Source organism: Fistularia commersonii, chromosome 2 (assembly GCF_037954325.1).
Source record: "Fistularia commersonii isolate RoL2024-O1a breed Wild chromosome 2, RoL_Fcom_v1.0, whole genome shotgun sequence".
NCBI lineage: Eukaryota > Metazoa > Chordata > Actinopteri > Syngnathiformes > Fistulariidae > Fistularia > Fistularia commersonii.
Genome location: NC_141285.1, coordinates 8,026,534 through 8,050,223, shown reverse-complemented (window position 1 = coordinate 8,050,223; position 23,690 = coordinate 8,026,534). Strand labels below are relative to the sequence as shown.

Sequence of the window (23,690 nt, the reverse complement as noted above, 5' to 3'; positions counted from 1 at the left end):
CCACTCCCACTACTTCATGTGGAATTCATTCACATTTTGTGTATCATTTTTTACTAGAGCTTCTAAAATCTTTTTATAAAACACTGTAAATGATCACCATATATACATATACATATACATATACATATACATATACATATACATATACATATACATATACATATACATTTCTGCATATATACAGACAGGAAGCAGTGAATGTCTATTTCACTCGAGGAAGGTGGCAAACAATGAGAATTAAACCAGAGGGGCATCCAAACCATGAACAAAATAAACACAAACCACTGTAGAAAATGGCTTCCTGAAGGTTATTTATCAGGACAAAATGAAAACATTGACTGTGTACTTTATATTTCTTAAAAAGGTCTCTGCTCTTTCAAGGAAAAAGGAATAATATTCAACAAATTACAACAATATCAGTAGGGTGTGAAGTTCACAAATGCCACTGTGATACAAATGAACAAAGATTTTAGAATAACCCCCTCAACCCCCAGGTATATTTCCCCAAAGGAGACTGGGTGAAGTCAGCACAGACAAAATCTTGAATGAGGTTATAAAGGGTGGTGAAAACAGCAGGTCACAGGCCCTACAGTGCCACACATCAGTTTTGAAGCAAGAGGCCTTAAATTACTGTTAGAGAGCATTCCATGCTAATCCTGCACCTAACCATAACTACAAATGGCCAGAAGGTGAGTTCTGGGGGAATGGGGGCACGGGGGGAGAATTTGCAATATTTGTGGGATCTGGATGAAAAGCAAGTGGAGAAGCACCTGGGACCAGAGGAGACATCAGGCACCACCTCCTCCCTTTTTAGAATCCTCTTGCATGAAGACAGGATAGTTATTACACAATAATTAAGGTTACAAATCAACTACACATTCCTTCATGATATGTAAACATTTGCCATCAATATTTGGGGATAACAGATTGATGCTGATTCATCAACTTGGAGTTTATTCCGCATAAAATTTTGATATTGGGGGATATGTCAGTGAAGAAGTTTGAAACAAACTGCCCCATATGCGAGTTAAACATCAATGAGACATAAATTCCAATCAGACCAACATTAGATTCCAGCATTAGACTGAAAACCAACTCAATATCCAAATCATGTCATGGTGGATGGAATCTACTTTTTAGTGTTTGGGAGTGGAAGGCCTTCAGTTAAGAAATGATAAATCCAACAAAATCAACAGAAAATCTGCATCAGTTGAACAAATATATTCAAGAAAATATAAACATCCAAACAAGTATTTTTTTAATTTAGATGAATAACATGCTACAAAATTCTCTAACAATTCAAGTATTTTACATTCAATATATTGATCTGTACGGTTTTAATGTGTGCTACCAAGTTTGCTGGATGTTTTATTACCTTGTGGATCAGAGTCATCTAAAAAAATGTATGTATATGTAATGTATGGATTTCATTATTTGTTTTTGTAACATTTGGTCTACACACCCACATGGTTGGTAATACACATTCAAGGGAAAATACTCTGGTTAAACTGAAACATTATATCATTGCAAATTGAAATGAAGGAGGTTCTTGTTCATATAAAAACAGAAACTTATGTCCTCAATGAAAAATCTAACAAAAAGAAGTTGCAAGCATTTTATTGTTTTTCATTCATCCTTTTAACACAAGATGGCAGAGATTTTACAAAAAAGCTCCCCAAAAAGACCAAGTTCCTGCCCTGTGCAAGATTTGGCATGTGAAAGTGAAATAAGGCCTGTAGAATTATGCAGTCGAGAGTAAAGCCACTGTGCAATTCCGAAGTCACCTGCACCAGGAATTTCTTTGAAAAACTGATTTTTCACTGCAGCATAAAATTCCCGCTTTTGATGGAAAAAACACACAAATATCTATTTTATTAAATTCGAAATTAGAGAAATCAAAGCTTAATTTTTTACTTTTACTCTGACTGCAAAAACATTTTCCTCGCCATTATTGAATTCCTTCGTAGTCTTAACAATATGAATCTAGACTGACATGGATCTATATAGAGTATCTGTTCATTCTGAGACAAGAGCAAAATAGTATCTGGCTTCCAAACCAGATGATATGATTTAATAATTGAAACAATAGATGAAGCAACAAGCCTAGCTATTCTACCTTATTTCTACTGCTACTCCCTCCCACTACCTCTTAAAAAAAACTTTAAAAACGGTTTGAATCAGAGGTTAAACAAAATGCACAAATGAAGCATATGAAAGCAATTAAACATCAGAACCACTGGGTTGAAATGTTGTGCATTTTCCTTTGTTTGTTTATCAGACTCCTTTTGACATAAAAAGGTAAAAACTCTGGCCTATTGGCAGTCGCTAGACCGACATCTTGCCCTGGCTTAGCAGCAGTTTTTAGCTCAGCTCGTCACGCTGCAGTCGCACATCTGCACCCATATATCAAAGAATTTCCACCCCAAAAAAAAACATTCCTTAGACTGTAACCAACATGATTTGTGTGCGTTTCTCCTTCTTTTTTCATTAAAATTCATCAGTGATCTAACTGATCGTTCGGCTAAAAGCTGGGCCTTTTAAATCAGTCATTCCTGCAGGACTTAGACATGCACCACATGAAAACCAGCACTGACATCACAATATTTTTCCCTCTCCCCTGCACCTTCTGCTCTTTCATATATTTTCTGTTGTTCTCAACACATGGACAATCTTGCAGAAAGCCATTTTTTGAAGTGTTTAATAAATGTAATACAACCAATATAGTGTTGAAGAAAGGGGCTAAAACCAGATCCATGTGCATGCAGTGGATGGCGGCTGTTAGGGTCCGCAGCTAATATGGCTCAACATGTGGGTCCAGCCATGCAAGCTGCTTCACTAGCATGTTGGACAGTTTATGATCTTCAGCACTGGAAGGAAGACAGAGTCCATTCTTTCTAATTTATTGCGTGATCTTGCGTGTTTTTAAATGTGCCAAATATCAACCAGAGGAGAGTAATAAAAAGATACAGGTGATGTTGGAATGTTTTGTCTTTCATGTTATCTTACTAAGGTTTAGTATGTTCATATTGTTCCCACAGACTGTAATATTTGAAAGTGTCTGAAGTACTGTCAAATGAAGGAAGAGTGTTGTGTCTGTGGCTGTGTACATGTATATGCAAACCCTTTGTTGCTTTTCTACACAGTTGAACATGAAACTCTTGAGGACAACAAAGAATATATTTTTGAAATGGAATGTAAGTAGTGATGGTTAAATCAAACCATCCAGGACTTATATAGTATAAACACTGTAAAACAGATTAAGCGTATATCGATAAACTGTTTTCAGTACATAAAATATTACCTGTTTTACTAAAGCCATCGTATTAAGTCCTTGAGCTTCAAAGGTTTAATTATTTCAATTCAAAGACGATGTAAATTCTTTGATACAGTACAAATCATTCCTGCTGACGCATTTCCAAGATTCTCCACAAATCTGCATACACCACTGATATGTAATAGTATGTTTGAGAACATATCATTAAAAGTATATAAATATCTAACTGAGTTGCTCATCAAGGTATGACTACTACACCTCACTATGCTAAACATCTGGATATAAAAGATACCAAGAAAGTCTTGGACAACTAGAGTTCATAAGTGGAAACATCATTTTTTATAATGGTCAATAAATGAAACAAAATGTATATATAATAAAGGTAATGTACTCATATAAAAAAGTGTTTCCTATCAGGATAGCAGAAGACATGGGGACATGTGAACCTTACCACAGGCATTGCTAGGTAATAAAATATATATTTGAAAAGGTTTGTGATTGTGTTTGATTAAAAGCATTGATATGTATTTATCATCTTACCCTCTCTTGAGTGTCAGTATCATTGACTCTATCAATGAAAAATATTCTTTTAAAGACAATAACATCTTTGATATGCAAACACTGATGCAAGTCAATAAAGTAGTTGGAGTTGGACAACTGAACTTTGATAGACCAGCTAATCTCTTTCCTCTCAGAGATGTCAGCTGAAATGTCTTATCTGACCTGTTAAATATTGATAAGGACAATGTATTGTCCAAATCCACAGAGAAGGAATTTTGAATTCAGTTCAATTAATGATACAAATTCTTCCCCAAACAGTTTTTCCCTGAGTAAAACATAATTTTCATAAATACTGATAAAACATGTCACCAAATAAAAATTAACATGATTATCCAGCTATCCATTTGATGGCAAAAATTATTCTTCTATGTTCATTAGTTCAAAAACTCTGTTTAAACCTACACCCTTGGTAAATATTTTCTTAATGGTTGCAGTTAATACAGAATATGAGGCCAGACCGACACGTGTATTAAACTGGCTACTATCTGACCTACATATCCATTCAACCTGATATTGTACCAAGCCTTAGCATTTAATTTGGAGATGCACTCTATATAAATGCAATAATCTCTGGTTGATGGATGGCCCAGCCGCAGCCTCGGGCCTGCAGTGTGTACATACTGCACCGGACGCCACGGAGCAATAAAACCAACACAGGCAGGTGTGTTTGGTTAAGATGCACTTGTCAAGTGGGGTGACAAGCATGCCTGTGTTCATTCAAGTGAACCCCTTATCTGAACCCCCATGTCCCACTCATGAAACAAAAGCACTTCCCATGTTTGTATGATTTACCTCTCACAAGAAGTGCACCCATGGGCACATATGCACACTCGCAGCACATTCTCTATCCACAATAGCGCTTTTAGTGTTGATTAAAAGGCATTTAAAAATAGCTCGTTGCTTAAACAATTAATTAATAATAAAAAAAAAAATCAAACCTAGCACTTGTTGGGCAAACATTTTGTCCTGATTTCCATTGTAGCTCCTCTGTCCTTTCTTTTGCCTCCCTTATTAAAGATGACAAGCGCAAATATTAGTGTTCCTACTTTGGTTTTTACTTGTCACCCTTTTTTTGTCTGATTTGGACGTTTTTTTTTCTTCTATGTTCTCAATTATTGTTATAGTATAAAGAATATTATCTGCCAGCATTATTCTTTTTTAAAATAGAGACTTAAATTGACAGCTGACATTGCAAAACATGTGAAATGTCAGAAAAACAAAAACAATGTTGGAGGTGCACACATGCTCCTTCTTCTTTTCCTCTCAGCTTTTCCCCTCAGCGGTCACCACAGCAAATCAACCTTCTCCATCTAATCCTATTCTATGAATCCTATGAAACCAACTACCTTCATATCCTCTCTCACTACATCCGTAAATCTTCTCTTTGGTCTTCCTTGAGACCTCCTGCCTGGCAGTTCCAATTCCAGCATCCTCCTACCAATATATACACTATCTCTCCACTGTACATGACCGAAACATCTCAGTCTGGCTTCTCTGACCTTCTCTCCAAAACATCTAACATATGCTATTCCTCTGATAGACTCATTCCTGATCCTATCCATCCTGGCCACTCCCAAAGAGCATCCTGGTCACTCCCAAAGAGAACCTTGGCATCTTCTTCTCTGCGACCTCAAGCTCTGCCTCCTGTCTTTTTGTCATTGTAACTGTTTCTAGTCCATACAGCATCACTGGTCTCACAACTGTCTTGTACACCTTTCCTTTCATTTTGGCTGATAGCCTTCTATTGCACAGTACCCCTGACACTTTTCTCCACCCATTTCAACCTGCTTGCACCCATCTCTTCATCTTTTTTCCGCACTCTCCATTGCTCTGGACTGTTGATCCCGAGTACCTGAAGTCCTCCAACCTCTTGATCTCCACTCCCTGTCGCCTCACTGTTCCACCTGAGTTCCTCTCATTCACACACATATACTCTGTCTTGCTGCGACTTAACTTTCATTCCTCTCCTTTCCAGCGCATACCCCCACCTCTCTAGATTTTCCTCTACCTGTTCTCTGCTCTCACTGCAGATCATTACATTACATTACATTACAGTCATTTAGCAGACGCTTTTATCCAAAGCGAATTACAAAAATTGCAATTCAATAACCGAAGATCCAAAGTACCAGTAGTCGTTATTCAGAAGTCACCACTCTACCAAATAGCCATCTCAAAACCATATACATGCATACATTCATTACTTGTTTTTTATTGGGGGGGGGGGGCTAAGTGCGATTAGTGGGGTATTGCTCAGTGAAGAGGTATGTTTTCAGCTCATGGCGGAAGATGGGCAGCGACCCCGCTGTTCGCACCTTTTCCGGGAGTTCGTTTCACCACTGAGGAGCCAAGACCGATAAGAGCCGAGACCGGTTCAATCGGCAGCCAGGGGCTCTGAGTGATGGGTGGACAGTAGCCAAGGGTGGCAGATAGGAGGGGACGGGTAGGGACATGTGGCTTGACCATATCCTGAGATATGGCGGGCCTGTCCCATTCACTGCCCGGTGGGCGAGCACCAGGGTCTTGAACTTGATGCGGGCGGCTACTGGGACCCAGTGAAGGGACATAAAAAGGGGAGTTGTGTGGGAGAATTTGGGACAGTTGAACACCAGGCGGGCTGCCGCTTTCTGAAGAAGCTCCAGAGGGCTGATGGTCACCGCTGGGGTACCAGCAAAGAGGAAGTTGCAGTAGTCCAGCTGAGAGATGACTAGAGCCTGAATGAATATCTGCGCCGTATCCTCCGTGAGGAATCTGTGAATCTTCCTGATGTTGTGAAGGAGGAATCTGCAGGAGCATGCGACTGCTGCGAAGTTTGCTGAGAACGACAGTTGGTCGTCTAGGATCACACACAGGTTTCTTGCAGTTGTGGTTGGCCTTACCACAGTGTTGTCGATGGTGATGGCCAGGTCTCTATGCGGACAACCCATCAGTCTTGTCTAGGTTGAGCTTCAGGTGGTTAGTTGCCATCCAATCTGAGATGTCGGACAGGCAAGTTGTAATTTGTGTTTCCACCTGTGTGTCTAACAGAGGGAAGGGCAGGATCAGCTTTCGTCAGCATAGCAGTGGCAAGAGAATGTCACACTGTCATCATGGAAACATAATGGTCCATGGAGATTCCTGTCTAACCTCAGATGTCAGCCTGTCCATCACCACTGCAAACAAGAAGGGGCTCAGAGCTCATCCCTGATGGAGTCCCACCTCCACCTTGAACTTCTTTGTTACCACTACAGCACACTGCACCACTGTCTCACAGCTAGCATACATGTCATGGTTTTAAATATTGTCTTTATTTTTCTAAGGGTAACTATTTAAATTTTGTAACTACCAATGAGATTTTTAAAATAAAATTTAGATAAGGCGAAATCGGTAGATTTGTTATACGAGAGTTAATTTATTATGGTTTTGTCAAAGCTTGAACCGAGTTTAGCCGGATATGACGTCAAACTAGGAAGTAACGCTCGCCGCTGAACGACAGCTAGGCACTGTGTAGCTGTACATTGTCACACGAGTAGCTACAACTTGAAATTGTAAGGATTTGGCTCAGAATACTGCCGCAATGTATTTTCGAAGACTAGCTTTCCTTGACTGAAGTTTTGAGCATCCTCCCGGAGTCAGGTCGAAATGATACAGAGGTAAGCAGATGCGCGTGATTCTTTGTGTGCTTGCTAGCTACAAAGCTAACCGATTGTAGCTGAACATTATTCTGCAGCCTGATAGCATTGTAACAAAAGAAATGCTTTATGTTAACCCGAGGCGAAACTTGCCTTCTGATGTTAAAAGGTGTCTAAACGTTTAAGTGATGAGTGTTAACACCGCTTTCCTCGCCTCAACAGACTGTTGAAGTCCTTACTTTGAGACAAAAACATCAACTGAAGTCGATTGTATGATTTTCATGGGTGGAGAAATTTTGTAACAAAATGGGAACGGTGTACTCAGGTTATAGATCAGCTGTATAATATTTGGTTGAATAGAATTGTCCTTTTCTTGAACAGAACCCCTATATGTGTATTACCATTTCCGCAAGTTAACAATCATGCCATTATCCCACTTCATTACTCATTGATTGACAGTGCACCACCATGTATCACCGAATGTGTTCAGCAATTTCGGCATTTTCAGCTGATATCCCCAGTGTGGGAATGGGTTTGCATTTTATATTGACATTATGTATACTGCCTAAGATAATGTAACACTTTCCTTGAAATACATCTTCGCCTCTTGTGTGCTCATGTTCATGTCGGTTCTAGAAAACACTGATGTTCCATTTTGTTCTTTATTGTTTCAGATGACTCACCAGTGGCTTGGACGTGTGTGATGTGACAGAAGATGGAGCTTGCTGACTTTGTAATTTCATGCACTATTAATTACTTTAAACAGACAACATGAACTACAAACTACAGTGAATCATGTTTGTTGTTTTGTGCATGTCAGACTCACCAAAATTCTCAGGAGCATAAGTTATTTAGCTTATTTTGCATGGCTTAAAGCTACTAGCTAGTGCGGATGATGTCACTAGGTGAGCAGTCTCAGAAGTGGTTTCCAACCCATGTTCAAGCCACTGTCCTTCAAGCAAATGGTTTACAGCCAAAGGGTAAAAATGGTACCAATGATGCCTACACCATCATCCAACTGGGGAAAGAAAAGTACTCAACATCAGTGGCTGAGAAGACACTTAACCCTGTTTGGAGAGAAGAGGCTTCCTTTGAATTACCTGGGTTGCTTTTGGAGGGCAACCCAGAAATATATGAACTCTGCCTCATTGTTATGCATCGGTCCTTGGTTGGGATGGACAAGTTCTTGGGTCAGCGAACCATTAATCTCAATGAAATTTTTGATAACAAGGAACGAAAAAAAACTGAGTAAGTACAAGAAAGTTAAATTTCACACATCATTTATTAATGCCCATAATTTCATAGGAGTCTAACTCTTGACTGACACTTCCAAAAGGAATGCCTTTACCCCTCTGGGACAAACACTGATTACTCTGTGTATGGATGGCCAGAATTATTGCCCGGTACTAAAACACTTTTAAAAGTAGTGGTATACTTTTAAGTTCTACTCGCCAACCTGTTTAAAATAAATGTATTTAGAGTGTAGGTACAGTTGATTATCACCTGCTATACATAATGACTTGCATACAAAGAGTATTTTGTTCCACATAATGCCACTGTTGTGTCCTAGCAATACAAAACTACTGGTTTCAGAGTAACATGAGTGAAACAACCCCTTCAAGCTAATGATACATCACATTTAATGCTATTCTGTGTAAATGTTTTGATTTATCTTGAGTTTTAGCAGATTCAGTATTGTGCCTTGTGATCAATTTAATTTATGTTTTTTTTGTAATCTTTTGGATATGCTACATTTTTCATATTAAGGACTTTGAAGAAAAGAGAGGAAGTGGAACATATGTAAAGATGTAATTTAGAAGTGAATAGCAGCGTTGACCAAGGCTGTTCAACATGATTTTTTTAGTGCAATTTATTTTTTTCTCAAACTATTTCATCACCTCATTTATATATTGTATCTTTCCATCTTATTAGATATAATTCAGTTTACAAACCGATCACTTCCCATTAGACCCTCTGATGTCTATCACAGAGGTAGCTGTGTTGTACATTTGTGTTTAAACCTGACTGCAGGTAGTTCAAACTGGGATTTTCCCATCATTTTAGCAACAACTTGTCCGACATTTTGAAGAGGTTGATATCAGCTTCACTGACATGGGTAGCTTCAGTTGGCCTGATCAAAACAAGTGAAGCCTGCTAGACATGTCTTGTTAGTCACTCTTCAATACAAATGATTTCCTGGGTGGAAATAAAGCTGTTTTGTTTGAACCCTGGCCATGCTGATACATGCTTGGATGGATAATTTCCTTTGGTTATATGTAAAGTAAACCTTTAATACCATCTTAGCATTTAGAGGCAGTATTATAATAGAGCAATGACCCTTAAAGTACTTATGGTGTTGCGTAACCCCATGTAAAGCAAACAGGAAAAGACCAGGCATATTTGATCTGTTGTTAATTAGCTGAATGCACCTTTTAAGGTAAAAGGTTAACACACTTCCCCTTTGCTGATCTGTTTTGGAGAATCACAATAATTTATAATCAGTGTCCTTGATAAGTATTTGTTTAAGGTGGCTGATTCATCTCAAGGCTGTCTTTTTTAGTAGATGAATTGAGAGTGAACTGCCCATGTTGCTTGTTGGCCCATTCTCACACAGCAAGCATTCTTGACAATGATGCCAGCACCCGAGATACTATATCCACACTCCACAGCAGGTCTGTGTTCACTGTGGCTCATCCACAATGTTTTTGAACTGACATACTGGGGAGGAAAGCCCGTCTTGATATCTGAGTAGGCAGCTCATAATTATCGCACACCTGTGTTTGTTGATTGTGAGGAGTTTCCCAGCGGTCCGGGGGCCAAGCAGGAGGATTGTGGTTTCAAGCGCAGGGAGGTTTATCTTGGCCTTGAGATGAATTTGAGGTGCAGCCCCATGGCAGCAGCATGCTAGTGGCTGATCAGGCTGAGCATGGCAAACAGGCTGGGAATTGGACCCAGCAAGGCTTTTCATGACTGGGCTCCCAGGCCACGAGTGAGACGGTTTAAAATAGCATTGAACAGCCTTGTATTTTCACAGCCAATACTAACAGTTTTTAGGGGAGTCAAGATATAAAATGATATTCTATGTTTGAATTCAAGAGTTTCAGTAAAAAAAGCATACAGTATATTGATTTTTCCACAGAACAATCTGTTTGGACAGAAGACTGAATGATAGACTGCTTTTGCTAGTGTCTATAACCTGGGTATATCTGGATCTGAGAGGTATAGAAAATCCTAACATCGATGGTGTCTATAACGCAGCAAGCAATAGATTTATTTAAATGTTTGTGAAAGGGTGGTTTTTATTATGTTGTTAAGTCAAGGATTATGTTTTATTTATTTATGGCTGATTGATGGGTAATTATTATTATTTTTTTATCAAGTGCATTTTTGTGGCATAATCCACAATTGTCAAACTGTCTAGTGAATTTACTGATGTAAAAGTAAGTGATCTGAGCCTGAGGACAGCAAAATGAAGTGTCAGAATATATGATGTGGAAGCTCCATTTTATATCACACATTGTTACTTTATGGATATATTGGTCAGAAGTGAATGGAAAGTCTGATACAATTGATCAGCCTCCACTTTGATGGAGGTGGTTAATGGTGTCTGCCATTGTTTCAAGAACACTCACAGATTTTCAAGGTGGATGTTGAAAAAAAGCTGTCAGAATACATTGATAAATATTTGTTTTATCCCAATACTAGTTTGCCAAAGGGTGCTATCTCAATCACTAGAACAGAGAGCATTTGACTCATTAGCATGTATGAACAGTTGGGCTGCCCCTGCAATGCAATTTCCCAATTGCTTGTCGTTGCATTTCTGAACAAAGGCCAGATTTGTGCAAATGCCACTTTATTTTGCTCAGAGTGAAAGCATAAATCCCATTACTTCTGGTTGAAAAAGCAGAGGTTAAACAAATACTAGCCTAAAAGCACTCTGAAATGGTCCATTATTCACCAGCAAGCTATTTCTTACATTCAGTTTGCAAAGAATAATGTTTATCCCTAGAATGATAAATTGTATTCTTGCTTGTGGGGGTGGGGTGGAGGGGGGCGGGGTGTTCAAATGGTTTAAGCCTTTGCATTTGTATGTAGCATTTGGATTATTCAGCTCAAATTAGCCCTTTCATTGGTGTCCATAAAGAAGTAGGTAGAGCATATTAGAAATAATTTGGGCTTATTTTTCCATCAGTTGCATTATTTGATAGCGTAAGGACTTTTAACAAATTCTGCTTTGTATATCTTCTTCAGTAATTATTAATTCCTGCCCTCCTAATTCGTGGTCTCCTTATATAAATTGTTACACATTGAATTTTCTCTTGCTAAGCCTCCTGCCCTCTCATTTTAGCTGGTATTCCTTGGAGTCCAGGCCATCAAAGAAGAGGAAAGACCGTGGCCGCATCCAAGTCAGCATTCAGTTTATGAGGAACAACATGACAGCCAGCATGTTCGATCTATCTATCAAAGAAAAGCCCCGCTCACCTTTCTCTAAACTGAAGGACAAGATGAAGGGTCGCAAACACGACAGCGGTTACTCTGACACATCCTCGGCCATTCTGCCTCGCTCTGCTGTTTGTGACCCCGAGCCCAACCGCCAGACTTTTGCCCCAGAACCACAACCGAAGACTGAAGTCAAGGCTAAGAGACCTCTCCTTGCTGGGGCCCACAAGCTCTCTGCAGCGCATTCCATGTCGGACCTAATAGAAACCCACTTTCGTCCAAAATTGGACTCCATGAACTCCATTGAAGAAAGCGGTGAGAAAGGCCTTTTGTGTTTTGGATGTTTCAGACATTTAGTTGTAGTCTTTTATAGTTGGTGGTGGTAATGCTTCCCACACGCTCACAATTGCTGGTTATCAGTAAATCCTTGTTTCTGATCACTGCCTGGTACAAGCTTGACTTTTGTTTTCTGTGTTTTTGGTTTTTGTTTATTTTTTGGTTTGACAATTCACTGCAAGCATGCTTTTAAAAAATACAAGTGTTCCCTTGATGCCATTTCCAAATTGTATAAATTCCAGAAGTACACTGACAGGTAGTCACTGCCAATTATAAAAAGAAACTAACTAGAAATGGGAAAATGTATTGAAAGAAATGACCTAAAAGTCTAAAAGAAATTATCACAAATATTGTAATAATCAGTACAATTACCAAGTAAATAACCAAAAGAAGATAAAATGATTTTTTTGTGAATAAATATGTGATGATCAAATCATTGATTCTGCCTCCACAAGTCATATGCTCAAACACTGAATCCTTTCACATTCTGTCATCATGTTTTCCATATTTAAACAGATTTGAAACAGATAATGAAAATCATAATATACATTTCCCTGTGTTACAAAGTCAAACCTTAATATGTTGTGAATTATGACTGTAACGATCAACATTAAACAGTGAGAATGTAAAGGGGTCTTTTTTTCTCTTGAAAGTTCCAAATACAACTGCCAGAATGACTTAAAACTGCCAAATAAAAGGCCGAAATCTCAAAAGTCTCTGTAAAAAATAAATTCAATCTAATTGAATGTTAAGCATACTAAATCCAGGCCTGTTTGCTGTTCTAGGTACACCTGTTCCACACAGGCGTTCCCAGAGCGAAGTGCCAGGCGACCAGGATGGCGAGGCACACAGTGACCCCTTCACTGATATCAGTGACACCCTGCCACAGAAGTATGCCACGCTCCCACGGAACCGTAACCCATTTGAGGGGGAGCATGGGCAGCTGTGGGACCGGGCTGAGCGAAAGGAAAAGAAAGAGAAGGTCAGCCTTTTGGAACGTGTGACGGGAAAGAAGGAAGGGCGAAAGACTAGCAATGGGGGGCGTTCGGGGAGTTCAGGAGACCTGCGCTCCCCTAACCCCTTTAGCTTTGACTCACAAGCAGACACCAACCCCTTCAGTTCCAGCTACAAAACCAGGTAATCTCTATTGGGTTCTCTCATAATTAATAAAACATTTAATTTTTTTCATTTCTCCCTATTTTCATTTTTCACCCAGTTGTTATTAGCTCTGTCAGGAGATCCCTTATTTCCTTAAGTATACACACACACACACACACACGCACATCAATATAAAATATCAAATTTAGCAGAAGCTTTCCTATAGACTGCAAAGAAACAAACATAATAAGGCACAATTTAAAAAATTATGCAAAGTCAGTTAAACAGCAATGTTTTGTTTTCTGCCATGCGATTTCACAAAGATTCCTTAAAACGTAATTACTTAATTTGACTTAACTTACTTAACTGTAAAGGGAAGTATTTTTAGACTTTCAGCCAAGTCAGCCTTATTTCCTATGTTACATAAAGAGTTGGTGAGAACTCTGGATAAGCTCTGGTTTATCTGAGTAGAAGGTGTCATTAAAGGCTTTTTAGAGAGCCTGGGCTTGATAGCATAGCCCTCTGAGCAATCGTAATGAGATCTTCTGCAGAGATAGACTACCCAATTAACCACTTATCTCCACAGACACTAGTCCATCTTCTTTACTGCTGCCTTTGTCATAGAGAAGCTCACTGGTCATTTGAATACAAAAGGCAGTTAAACTCTTATTTATTGAAAAACATAATGACAGCTATAGCTGATATTGCAAGATGGAGGGTTGGGAAGTGTTGTGTTAACTGCACTTATGTAAAAACTCCACATTGGTTCTTAATGTAATTCAAATTGAATTGAAGTCTCCAATTGGCACTAATTCTCCTCATGAAAGAGAAAATACTGAAATTCAATTGCAATTACAAATGCGGTGATTGCAGTTCTATTGGCTATATTCAAATCCAAATATTTCTCTGTTTAAGGATTTACGGATTCTGATTTAGGTAAACTCAAAATTTCTGCTTTCCTCCATTCTAATAAATAAATCCTCACTGATAGCAAATAATTGTTCATTTTCTTGGATTAAACTGGACATATTTTGTTTGTCATAGATGTTTATTCGCTCTAAGAGAAAAAAAAGGCACCAAATCTGTTGTATTGTAACAGATTTTCTGGTTTCCGGTCACAATCATCAATCAATGCATTTCTAATTTCACTGGCCGTGTTTTAACCAGGGTAGGCCAGTCCGCCTTTATATCAACAACACAATATACAGCATTTATTCTTAAACATGTCAAGAGTCGGATTAAAGTCAACTAACATCACAACCACATATACTGTACAGGACATGACTTAGCAGCTGAAAAGTCTGGTTTGGATGAGTTACTTTATTTTTCTGCGTTATGGTCACATATACCTCTGAGCTTGTCATAACAAATAATTCTTTAGTCAGTTACTGATCCCATGCAAAATTTGTTATCTTATGCATTCTTTTTGGCTTTGCAGTAATAAAAAAACAGGTGGAAAGGAAGACATCATCTTTGGCCAGAAGAAGAAGGGGCTGCATGGCAAGAAAAATGTAAGAAAGACAGAAAAACTGTCTTTGTTAAAGCAAATGACTTTTCCTGTGATTTCACCAAATGTCATTAGCTTTACCCGACAGTGATGGAGGTTACAAAAAGGGTGAGAATAGCAACTGCATCAGTATGTTGTGCGTAGATTTGCTGAATTTTTAAGAGAGACATTCAATATTGTTTGAGAAACAGCTAGTGACACTGATCTCCATGGCCTCTGAGAATTCAAAATTGCCTTTCAGCTAATTAGCAACTGCAAACTTAGGATATGAGACGTGATCCGATCAGAATTTGAACTAGTGTGATATTTCAGCCTGCAAGGTCACTTCCATAACTGTTTTTCAACAAGTCTAACAGTTTTTTTTTGTTTTTTTTTTTAAAGAATGAAGATATCAGTATTCACTGTGCTTTTTTTAATTGATATCATTTTAAAATAATCTATATATTTGAAAAACTCAAATTAACTGACTTTTGCACAGGATGCTTATTTGCAGGGAGAAGTGGTAGCGATAACTAAAGTGATACCTAAATGAGACGAGGAATGCTGATAATGGCTTTCCTCACCTTTCTATGAGGGTGTTGAGGACTGTCAGTATCCGCACATGTGCCCCTGCTGCGGTGCCTAACAGAAATGGCATCTGCCATTTCCTCATCTTCTAGCCCCTAATTAACTACATATGGGGAGGAGGGAATGCAGTGAGAAATTTCAAAGGACCAAGCTTTTAGAGTCTCAGAGCTGAGCTCATTAGAAACGGTAGTGACACAACTGGAGAATGCCAAGTGTGCGCCTTATCTTCTCCTCAGTACTGATTGCTGAAAAATGGTCATCATTACTTTGCCAGTTCATGGTCATTTCCAGGCCTTTGTCACCAGCCACTAAGTCTCCTGATAATTATGTGTGAGAGACAGTGTCTGTCTGTACACATGCCTGTATGTGAAATCCACACTGACGACTGTAAGACTTTAGTTCTTCACAAATTGCTCTGGTGCATCTTTCAGTGAGATGTCTGATTTTGTTATTATCAAGCTCATTCCTCAGAATACCACCTTACAGGGAATATTTAATCTCAATGGAAAATATTTCATTTTAGTTTCCCCCCCTCCCCAAACGTAGCCTCTGTGCTGTTGAGCGTGATAACATACCTGTTAAGCGGTCCAAAATTGGGTCCTTCTGCATTGTCTTTACCCAGCAATGGATGCTTGAATGGTGCCTGGGAGTGGAAACTGATAAGTGTGGTATTTTAAACAGGGTGAAGGCTCCGCTGCTCCATCCGTTCAGGGAAGGATGCCCAGCTCAAAAGCGATAACGCTGTCCCTCATTAAAAACTATTACAGCTCCTGTCATACTTGAGAAATAGGATCTTCACATTCCAAACCAGATTGTAATCCCAGACATAAAACATGCCTTGGATTTCATTCTGTTTCCCCTCATATTTCTTGACCTATTTGAGTTCAATATATAAATAAAAACATGTGTAATGTATAAAAAAATATATCGACCACTGTTTAGTTTTAGTATTATTTTATGTTTTTTTATTGGAAATTGCAATCCATCATTTTAGTTGTCAGTTAGACATTTAGGTTTCAACTGGTCCTTGTTAATGTAGCGAAGAAAAATCTGGGAAAATTCCCATAATTCATTTATGTAATAAAAATAATCACAATAAATCACAAATATTTTATTTTTTGCAATATACAGGGACACACTCACAAACAATAGCTGTAAATTAGCTGTTAATAGAAGAGTTTCAACAAAGCTACCAACAAGGAATCAAAAATAAGTAACACAGTAATTTATAAAAAAATTGTTAATATTCTTAAAATTGAAATTGCATTACATGTAAATATAGATCTGTGAAAATACTTTACATCCAAAAAAGTTACACTCAAAATGTCTACATATACCATCATATGAGGTTGATTTACATATGCTGCTTCTTTTGCATGTGATTTTCCATACCTTTTGAATTATGCTGATGAAGATAAGATGAGATAAGATAAGATAAACTTTATTGATCCCCTAAGGAAAAATTCCTTTGTCACAGCAGCATATAAATGAGTATAAATAGAAAGGCATTGACAAGATACAAGGCAAGACAAAAATAAATAAATAAATCCACAAATAAATAAACAGCAGATAAGTAGACAGCAGACCCCAACAACATCATCGGGGCAACCACGTATGCCAATGGGCAACATCAAAGAATAGTGAGGATGAAAACTACACAACTAATATCAAAAAGGGGGTGTTGAATGGTGATGTTTTTCTTCCTTCACACCAAGTCCTAGCCTTGCTTATCCTTCTAAACGAAAGCCTGCTTTGTAAAATTGATAGGCCTGTCAGAGTGTTAGGACCTTTAATGGCTTCCGATCAGTCTTCAAATTTGAAAGTTTAAAAATTGCCTGTTGGTTATTTTACTCAGTCATGTCCCTTTGGAGCAGGTAAACTATTCTTGATAATTCTTGATGGTGAGACATTAGTAGGTCAACACATCTGCCATGCAGTTAATTGACATGTTATTTCTAAATCACTAGGGAGCAGTTTTATCTGAACCACTCCCAAATCGGCTTCATTAGCAACAGTCAACAAGAGATAAACACATGACAAAGTGTCACGTTCTGCCAACCAACTAATTAGTCTGTTTTCTCTGTCAAATTGTGACTGAACTTAAAAGCTTAGTCAGATGCTGATATATATATTTTTAATATGTATAAGACACACCTATCAACAGTGTTGTTTAAAGAGTGATCTGGACCTTTTTTGTTGTGCCCCCCCCCCCCCCCCCTCACAGGAATTGGCACAGGAAAGCATGGCTGCCTATAGCAACTTGTCCTTTGAAGAGGTTGTTCAAGAACTCATCAAACAGAAAGAAGTGGTGAAAAAGAAAGATGCCCACATCAGGGAGCTGGAAGACTATATAGATAACCTACTTGTACGTGTCATGGAGGAGACGCCAAGCATACTACGGACGCCTTATGAACCTAAAAAGAAGGCGGGTAAACTTTGTAAAAAATAGGAAGTTACTCATCAGGGATTAGTAGTTGCTCAAAAATAAGTATCATGTGTTTAAATAAATGGGAACAAATGTAACTGATCAAAGTCAAAATTGGTTCGATTTAATTCTTAACCTTTTTATTCAATCAATATAGTTTTATAGATATTTTTGAACTCTTTTGTTGTTTTAGTTTGTGCTGAGCTTTTGACTTTATGATGAGGTCCCCTCTTCCATTTTTTACCCTCAAATTTTGTCATAGCGTCCCTCTGTGTATTTATTTTACATTCTTAAAGGGGATCCAAGAGGTTTTGAGAAACGTTCCTATGTGCCATGACACCAATTGTGAGACAGTGATGCTCACTCCCAACTCCCACTAGTGCTGCACACAGAATATGAGTCAGTAGAGGGATGGCCTGAGAAAAACTGTAGCTGAAGCAAAAAACTCTTAATTTCCTTTGTGTCTGAGTTCAGCTGATCGGACCTGAATTATTTCACAATGTGGCGAATCGATAAATTGCAACATCTATGTAAGCGTTTAGCTGGCATTTGTTTTTGATGACTTTTCACTGTTGTAGACTAGCACCACCTCATTATGTTAATCTTACCATAGGGAGCTGGATCTGTAGTCCCGACAGAGACAGGAGAGCTTCATATGCCTTAAAGTCTCACTCTGGAGATTATAAAGAACAGACAGATTTCCCTAAAATTTCAGTGCTCCTTTTAACACAGATGATAAGCAATTCATCAACAGACAAGGTTTTGTTATTTATGTCTAATGTGCATTGGTGAAGCAAGAGTTCTGTAGCAGATTCATTTGCCACCATCTGCTCAGAAGCTTTTGAGCTGCAAATGTGGCCATTTTCATGATAACAAGATGCCAGAAGATCAAGTGGTAAAATGAGGCTTTAACAATTGTGTTAAATTATTGTGCACGCAAACACATGTCTTAGACTTGGGGCACATGACAACAAGAATTTTGAATGAACAAACTGAACATTCCCCATACAAGTTATTGACTGTTGTTTACCTTTATTTGTCAAGACTCTTCATTTTCCTGTTCTTGCCCGCTGGAGGAGGTGATGATTTTCCTGACATTAAGTGCAATAATGAAAAGTGTCTTGCTTTATATATTCTGCTGCTGAAGTTCTTGTTTACATTTTCATCACATATTTGATTTTAGCTAATTTAACCTTGATTTCATTCTTTAGAATAACCAGTTTAAAACAGCCTTCATCTCCTTCAAATATATATTTGCAGATTGTTATATTGATGGAACCTTCCTGCTTATGTGGTATGCTGAACAATCTTATTTTAACAGATTTAACATTGAAAGCGTATTTTAATGTTTTTCTAAGGTAATCATGTTCTACTGTTTTTGCATTGTTACATCCTACCCATCTTACTACTGTAAACACTGTGGCTTGTACCAAACATGCTTTTTAGATACTTACATGTTCATATAGTAAGGACTAAAATTGCTTTAATGACAGATATAATTTGCCTTCAGGTGTACTTTGGGTTGAATCATGTTGTGAATAGAACCTGGCTGATACTGGAGTTTTGGAACCGATACCAATAATCAGAGGTGTAAAGTTTCAATATTTGACATTGGGCCTTTGACATTGAGTAATATTTGTGCTAATTTAAATATTGCCATAATTTAGGGACTTTCAGTGCATGCTCGCCAGTGATCCGTAACAACCTGCTGTGCCGCATGTTAATTACATGTCATATAGACAATGAAATCGAAGAGATGTTACAAAAATATGTGTGTGGATTTTCCTCTGGAAATTTGCGGACAATGGATTTTAATGAAAATATTGCTCACTCAACAGATTGGTGGCCAGCTTGGGGCTTGCCAGGGGCATATAAGATCAAGGTTTAAAACCAAGCTATATTAAATTGATCAGATATTTAGCATTTGAAATATCGATCCTTTAAGTTTTTGTATTTTGATATAAACTAACAGTTCTATCCATGAAAAGCAAATAGATCAGCTGAGTGATTAATTGATGGAGCTCTTGTAAATATACTATACTGTCCCTCAGTATAGTACAGCACTTTTTTCTTTTTTTTCAATAAGTATAAAAGTTCAAATATTTATAGGAGTCTTAAATGTTTTCCCTATCACTTCGAGTGAACACTAATGACAGTAGAATTCTCATCGCACTTCATTGCTGATGGAAGTGCAGAATGTCACTGCTGATACTAAAGTGAATTCCCTGGCCACGTCCAGGCCTCTCAGTCGACTTATCACCAATCCCAGTGGGAGTGCTAAACCCTTGAACAATAGTTACTCGCTAATCTTAAGGTTTACATTTGTAACTGTTTATTTCTATCTGCTGGAAAGCATATTCATATGCAGTGTTATAATCCTCTGTTGTACTAACACAATGTTTGTCTTTTACCCAAAGTTGCACACCATGTTTATTTATAACAACTTTAACCACCCTGTCTTATTGGTACCCCTATCATTTTTACAGTGGCTCTCTATTCTTCTAATTACTTGACCTTCATAGTCTGTGATTCAAGGTAAGATCAAGTGTCACGGCTATTCTGTAGACATTTTCTTCCTCATAGTCCTTTTTATTTTCTGTTGGCATGAAAGTAGCTATTCTATCTGAATGTATGTGATCCTTTTTGTACTTCTTAAATATCCTGTTGCTGAATGTATTATGGTTAGCTTTGGGAAAATAAAAATTTTGTGTGCATCTCCATGCACCACAGAGGCCATTGAACCTCACTTTCCTTTCAAGTATCCAAAGAGGTCATTTAATTTAAGCCCTCCCATTAGTTTCCTTAAAGCACAACTAAGACATTGGTATTAACAAGCAGTTATCCATGGTGGTACTTGGTAGCTGTATTTGTTTTGATTAGGAAACTGATCCACATACTTTGAAAGTATATTAAAAATATGCCATTGCTGAAATTGAATTATTTAAATTACATTATGCTAGTTAAGAGGATATGGGGGCAAAATTCTGTTTTTCCACACTAGAAAAACTACTTATTGATTGTCTCTGCCAGGTATAAGTGCTGTTTTCAGATATTACGGCCTTGAAAATTGCTCATCTAATATAGGGGTTCTCAGGCACCAGAGAGAATGTGGAGAGTTTTGTCAAATAGCTGGGCTAATCACCTTTCTATTCATTTCATTTGCAAGTACTTTTTTCCAGAATTCTCACAAATGTAGTTGCTAATTACTACCTTGTTAATGCATGATACATTGATCAAAAATGGCATTTTGCAAATTTTAGGGTACTTTCAGACTTTTTCCAAATGTAATTGAATGCTGGCAATTACCGCCTGACCCTTCTGAATCTTTTTGTCACACTCCCTGGGTGGGGACCCCTGTTCTAATTTGTATATGGGTCTATGTTCATGGACCTATGAACATAGCTTGTTGTTCTTCCACTGTACAAAGTAAATTTGTTATCTCACATCATCTTTCTAAGTTTTTTGCACAATTTGTTATGCTGAAGGTTTACAGCTGTGCTTACTGAAGATTTATGTGTACAAATAAATGCAGACATAAAAGTTAAGTAACTCCCGATTTACACATTACCGTAAGTGAAACGTGTTCAACTCATCTTTCATTTGAGTTAGAATAACAGCAACTGTGATCTAATGTAAATACTCTGGATTTTGTTTGGATATGTTATGAATTTTCCACCAAGGAATTTTATTCCTTCAGGACATTTGACTTATAAGGACAGCAAACACACGGATTCCTGTCAGTGGTATTTTGGCAAGCTGGTCATATTTTGCAATATTTACTATGAAAAAGATGATTTTCACACAATATGCCCTGTAGACTGGAGGGACCCTGCATCTGGTTTGCTTGTTTAATGAACAAATAGGTGATATGGTCTTAGAAACATTAAAAGTAAAATGCATTTGGACCCTGAGGTAATTTAGTTACAATGAAAAATGAGGAGTGAGCACTTTAAATGAATTAATTTTGTCTGTCATTTTTGTGTTTTGGATTGCTACATTTGCTTTGTGCAATGATATGATTTGGCCCTTTGTTGATATCTGCATAAAACACAGAAATCTGCATAAAACACAGAAATCTAAATTAAGAGAATTTTCAAATAATTTTCCAGCACAACAGTGAAAAGGCATGCACTGGGAAAAGGCTGTATCATTATTATCACTCTTTCCTGCCTCTTTGCATAATATTATTATCATATTAATGCCAATGTCTGAATATGCAAAGCACTAAAAATGCTTAGAGTAAATTTTCCTGTACCATTTGGCTATGGTCATGTGTGTAAATGCTTTAGCTGAATGTCTGCCCCATTCCATGAAACAGTGCAAATGTTTGGTTCTTTTTTTGTTTTCTTAATATTGAAAAAACGTACATTGAAGATTTGATGAAGATGACATAATCGGATCTCACAATCCCTCTCTGGCAGTCTTTTAAGTCTGTACTGATGATATGATGCTGTTTGCCATAGGCCAGATACAGCTGCCAGAGAGTGAAACTTAAGCTCCAGCTAAATCCCCTGACAGTTCTTGTAATGTGGTACTCACTTTTAAGAAAATTTTGACTTTGTTTATTAGAGATCATCAGTTAGCAAAGCTTCATATTTTATAGTACTCTGCAGGTACAGAGAAGCCAATACATTTTCAAAAATATGAAAAAGATTTAAATTGCTGAGACACTAGAAATGTAGAACTGTCGTTCAGTTTAGCTACTGAAAAGTAGCTAACTTTTCTTAGGTCTTACCCTTTTAGGTTTGGTTAGCATAGTTTGGGCACAAGTTTTACGCTGACGCAATCCTCTGCATTTATCCAGGTTTGGGGGGGGGGCTCAGGGAGCATTTGTGATACATAATTTCAAGACATGGATAATTGGATGGTAAAATTTTCTTGTTTCCTTTTGGGGTTTGGTTGTTGTTATTGTTGTTGGCATTAACCCAAAATCATTCGAACACATTATTTAAAAATCAACAATAAATGATCATAACATCAAGAAGAAACAAGTGATTATCAGGACAATAGAAGATACTGTTATCTGATCAATGATACTGTTCCCCCAGTCTGAGTCATCCATTTGAACTGTATATCCTGTCCTAACAAAGAAAATATTCCATACTTGGTTTCTTTGGATTGTAAACGTAGCATGTAAACCATGCTATTTTTTAATGGTATCAGGTCATGTGTGATATTGTTCTGCAAGCTCAAAACCCCTCCTTTTATTCATGTATTACATATGTGATTGCGCAGAGTTTACAAAGTGCACGGTACTTCACTCCTTTTTCTGTAAATTTTCCCCATAATGGCTTAAGGTATACAAGGTTTTAAACTTGGATGTGCAGAGAAAAGGATGTTGACCTTTCATACTGTACTTTTGGGTTAGGATGCTATAACTGTATCTGTATGTCAAGTGCCAAAAAAAATTCCTAATCCACAAGGACTTTGATACATTTGTTGATGCTCCCTGTGCAACAAAGCTTTTCCTCACAGTTTGACACTAACTTTTCCATTTTGTCATCACTGTCATAGTCAGTATAATCAATCAACTTCAGATGCTCCACTGGATGTACTTTGAAAGGCACAAGTTAGATTGCATTGTCCTTTTCAATAAACTCACTGTAAATAATATTTGCTGGGTCTTTATCGTTCTTTGTCTTTTTTTTTTTCAGAAACTAAAGATCAAAAAGAGGGAAATAAATCTTCACCACAATGGCAATTAATCTTCTTTAAATCTGATTGATGAAAAATTATTTATTTCTGAGCCACTGTGTTCCTGTCACTTAACACCTGTCCTATTTAAGTTAAGGATAATATAAAATCCATTCTCAAATAAATCTGATGTGGCAGGCTGTTTCACTGTGATATGGTTTGATTGTGCTAATTTTTGTC

General features: G+C 37.7%; 1 protein-coding gene across 1 annotated transcript; it reads left to right on the top strand.

The window, feature by feature from the left end:
* The first annotated feature begins 7,295 nt into the window (after positions 1-7,295).
* rab11fip2 (RAB11 family interacting protein 2 (class I)) lies at positions 7,296-23,414 on the top strand. Its single transcript, XM_086165427.1, has 6 exons — positions 7,296-7,464; positions 8,118-8,691; positions 11,792-12,198; positions 13,005-13,356; positions 14,756-14,828; positions 17,616-23,414. The coding sequence occupies exons 2-6, from the start codon at positions 8,336-8,338 to the stop codon at positions 17,838-17,840; spliced, it is 1,413 nt and encodes a 470-aa protein (XP_086021553.1). The 5' UTR covers positions 7,296-7,464; positions 8,118-8,335; the 3' UTR covers positions 17,841-23,414.
* Positions 23,415-23,690: the final 276 nt, after the last annotated feature.